The sequence below is a fragment of the Cynoglossus semilaevis genome, chromosome Z (assembly GCF_000523025.1).
Source record: "Cynoglossus semilaevis isolate Cse_v1.0 chromosome Z, Cse_v1.0, whole genome shotgun sequence".
Lineage (NCBI taxonomy): Eukaryota > Metazoa > Chordata > Actinopteri > Pleuronectiformes > Cynoglossidae > Cynoglossus > Cynoglossus semilaevis.
In genome coordinates, this window is record NC_024328.1 from 14894443 (window position 1) to 14898600 (window position 4158).

General features: G+C 31.8%; 1 protein-coding gene across 1 annotated transcript in view; it reads left to right on the forward strand.

The window, feature by feature from the left end:
• The window catches only part of LOC103398071 (lysine-specific demethylase 2B), an 11453-nt gene extending 9804 nt beyond the window's left edge, over window positions 1-1649 (forward strand). The window contains 1 exon segment of the mRNA XM_025053433.1: window positions 228-1649. Within this exon segment, the coding sequence (XP_024909201.1) occupies window positions 228-474 (247 nt within the window). The 3' untranslated portion in view covers window positions 475-1649.
• Window positions 1650-4158: the final 2509 nt, after the last annotated feature.

The window sequence follows — 4158 nt, forward strand, 5'->3', positions numbered from 1 at the left end:
TAAATATACTAAATATATATATATATATATATGTGGAAAAGTTCGGATTAATAACCCGAACGGGCCGCATCCGGCCCCCGAGCCTTAGTTTGCCCATGCCTGCCCTAGTAAGTATTTCACGTTTCCCAGCAACAGTAAACCAGGTGAGTAGAGCTGGAAGTATTAACGAGCCAGCAGGGGGCGACAATGCTCAAAGTAAGAAATGTAACTGTAAGACTTTGAAACGTTGACCTTGTTGAAGTAACGATCGAATTTTTTTTCTTCTTTTTTCTTCCTTCTGTTTTCCCTCCAGTTTGTAACCGGGTCACGGACCACTCGCTGAACTTTTTTAAGCGCTGCGGCAGCATCTGCCAAATAGACCTACGCTACTGCAAGCAGGTGACCAAGACGGCGTGCGAGCGCTTCATCGCGGAGATGTCCGTCAGCGTGCCGTTCAAACTGAAAGAGGACAAACTGCTGCAGAAGGCTAGCTAACGGCCTACTGCCGCTCGCAAGACAGACTTTGCACTTAACGGAACATATCGTTCCACGCGGTCCCTAACCGTAAATGGCGGCCGGTTCCGCGCCGGGCCGGGCCGTGCCGTGCGTCAGTTCATGCAAGGACGCGGTGTACATTGGTGGGCGGAGTCGGAGGTAAATGGCTGCATGTTTCTGTGCTGACTTTGTATTTTTTTAAATTTTTTTTTTATGATGGTCGGGTCGATATTTTTATTCTTTAAATATTTGTAAAACCCAGTATTGTTTTTATACGATCTTCATTTTGTGAGTTTACGATGTCTCAGGAGCGACACGGTGGAACTGTTCAAGACTGGAACCCGTGTTTTGACGTCATTGTATTTATCATTTCCGAAGCCGAGATCACGTGTACAGTAATGTCTTGACTTAAGTTATCGAACCACTGTCAATCACGAAACAGTTTCGGGGGTTTCTTTGGCCTCATGAGTGTCGTCAACATTTCAACATTTATTTATTTTCTTTTTTTTTTGTTTTGTTTTTTTATATAATTACGACTTATTTATTCATTAACTCAATAGTTCGACACAAGAACTCACAATAGGTTCCTGCACCACAGTTTTAGGCCCCCATTGTAAAAATTGGTCTGGTTGCAAAAGTTAGCGCCTCAGGATTTCTGCTGACCCCTGTGGGTGAACTCATCACATGACTCTCCATCAAGGAACATCAACGTTTTTAAAAATGTGTAAAGTTTGTAAATTCTTTAATTTTTTTATAAAGAGTTTATGGTCGTTTCTGCGGGATTGCGATTTTCTTTCACTTAAAGGAAAATCTTAACAGATTTTTAAAAAAAAAATCCCAATCACGCAGTAATTTCAAAAAACCCAAATTAGCAGAAAACATCATTTATCTACACTCGGTTTCGACTAATCGACCCTGATTACCACCGTTCGGATTTTTTAGCACCGTCGGCGCCACCTAGCTGTCTCTTTACACAGACGAAAGGGAGCAAATCGTGAACGTTTGCAGGAGAGACGACATTCTTGAATTGTGTAAAAGTAAAAGCCTCTATTTGCAGTTGGTGTCGTGTGTATTTTGGGTGTCGTGCTGTAATCACCTCAAGTGAATGTGATGTTTATATTTGTAAATCCAAAAGTAAGTGCTAATATGCATTAAAAAGAATTTCATTTGTACAACGGTGGAGTCGTCGATTTTATATAAATTTTTTTTTTTTTTTTTAAATGTTGCAATGACAAAATGAAATATAAAAATGTATGTTTTCTACACAGCAGTGGTTTTTAACATATTTCTGGGTTTTTTTTTGTTTGTTTTTTTTACATTTTATAACATTTTGAAATTTTATTTCCCAAAAATTTTCATTATTTTTCATCATTTGACCACGACATGCAAAATTAGGATTTTCCCGAAAAATTTCCAAAATGTTTTTTAATCTAAAAAATTTCTCAAAATGCTCTTATTTAATGAGAAAATGCAGAAAATATATATATATATTTTTTTTTTCAAAAAATGTTTTATCGAAATTTTTCATCCATTTTCATCCGCTTATCCGTTGCTGGGGGCAGCAGTCTCCACGACCGCCACCCAAATCACACTGCACCGTACCAACACCCCCCTGAACCTTCCTGCAGGTGGTGAGTCCACTGGAAGGTACCAACCACCCTAACCGGGATTCGATCTTGCCCAGGAGGTGAACCCTGGGGTTCCACACCAATGACAGAGACGTTGCCCACCCATCTGACGACATGTTATGCAAAATTAAGAATTTTACGCAAGATTCCATGAAAAAAAAATGGTTCTGGTAAAATTTTCAAAATGCTCTTATTCAATGAGAAATGCGCAGGAACAAGTTTTTCAAAATCTGACCAAATTTTTGTTTCTAAAAAAAAAAAAAAAATCTAAAAATTAAAAAAAAAAATTATAAAAATGTTTTTTTAAATAATTCGAAATAATGTTTTTCTCACAATTTTCCAAAACGCTACATTTGAAAAAAACAAAACATTTTTTATTGAATTTTCTGTCAAAATGTGAACTTTTCATATCAAATTGTAATACATTTTAACAAAAGTTTAGGTAAAATAATTTTTCAAATTATTGTTTTCCTGCATGTTTCTCATAAAAGTAGGGAATTTACAGAGCTTTTTTTTTTTTTTTTTTAATTTTTTAAATAGTTTTCTGTAAAAATGTGAAAATTTCACATTTCTGGTCAAATTGTAATCAATTTTGACAAAAAGTTTGTTAAAATTATTTTTCAACATTTTATCTTTGCCTGGATGTTTCTCATAAAATCAGGGAAAACATTTTTAAATAAAATATTCTGTCAAAATTTGTTTCGTGTCATTTTTGGTCAAATTCTATTACATTTTGACAAAGAAAGTTAGTTTAACCCTGACCCTAAGCCCCCATTTTTATTTTATAAAAATAAATTTTTAACAATATTTTCTAAATGCCATAATTTGATTAGAAACATGCGCCAAAAGATACAATTTTCAAAAGTAAATTTCCACAATTTTTGTCAAAACTTGCCCAAAAATGAAACGAAAAGTTCAGATTTGGACAAAAATTGTGGAAAATTATTTTTCACAATTGTATCTTTTCAAATGAAATAATTAAAAAAAATTCTCCAAATGCCTTAATTTTTTTTAGAAACACGCAAGAAAAGGCAATTAAAAAAACTTTTACCAAAATTTGTATCAAAACGTTTTAGTTTTATAACAAAAAAGACCCGTAAAGTTCACATTTCGACAGAAAATTTAAAAACAAAAAATTTTTATAAATGTCCTAATTTTTTGAGAAACATGCAGCAGAAGATACAATTTTTAAAAATAATTTTTAACAAAGTTTTTTTTTTAAATCTTTTAGTTATTGACCAAAAATAACACAAAAAGTTCACATTTTGACAGAAAATTTTATAACAACAAATTTCTAAAAATGTTTTATAAATGCCCTAATTTGATGAGAAACATGCGGGAAAAGATACAATTTTGACAAACAATTTTTTGAAAAAAAGTTTTGTCAAAGGTTGCCCAAACATGAAACAAAAAGTTCAGATTTTCACAAAAAATTCAAATGGAAAATTTTTTAAAAAATGTTCTCTAAATTTTCCTAATTTTTTGAGAAGCATGCAGTAAAGATACAAAAACTTTTCGTCTAAATCTTTGTTTTTGAAAAAAAAATGACACAAAAATTTAACGAATTTCTAAAAATATTCTCTAAATTATGTTTGATGAGAAACATACAGCAAAATATACAATTTTGAAAAATAATTTTACAAAAGTTTCATCAAAATCTTTTAGTTTTTGACCAAAAAAGACACAAAAACGTCATATTTCTACAGAACATTTTATAACAATACATTTCAAAAAGTGTTCTGTAAAAGCCCTATTTTTTGTAGAAACATGCAGCAAAAGATAACATTTTTAAAAATACTTTACAAAAGTGTTGCCAAAATCTTTTAGTTTTAGACCATAAATGACACAAAAAGTTAATATTTCAACAAAAACTTTTATAAAAATATATTTCTAAAAATGTTCTGTAACAGCCCTAATTTTTGTAGAAACATGCAAAAAAAGATACAATTTTGAAAAAAAATTTTGCAAACATTTTTGCCAAAATCTTTTAGTTTTTGACCATTAATGACAAAAAAGTTAACATTTCAACAGAAACTTTTATAAAAATAAATTTGTA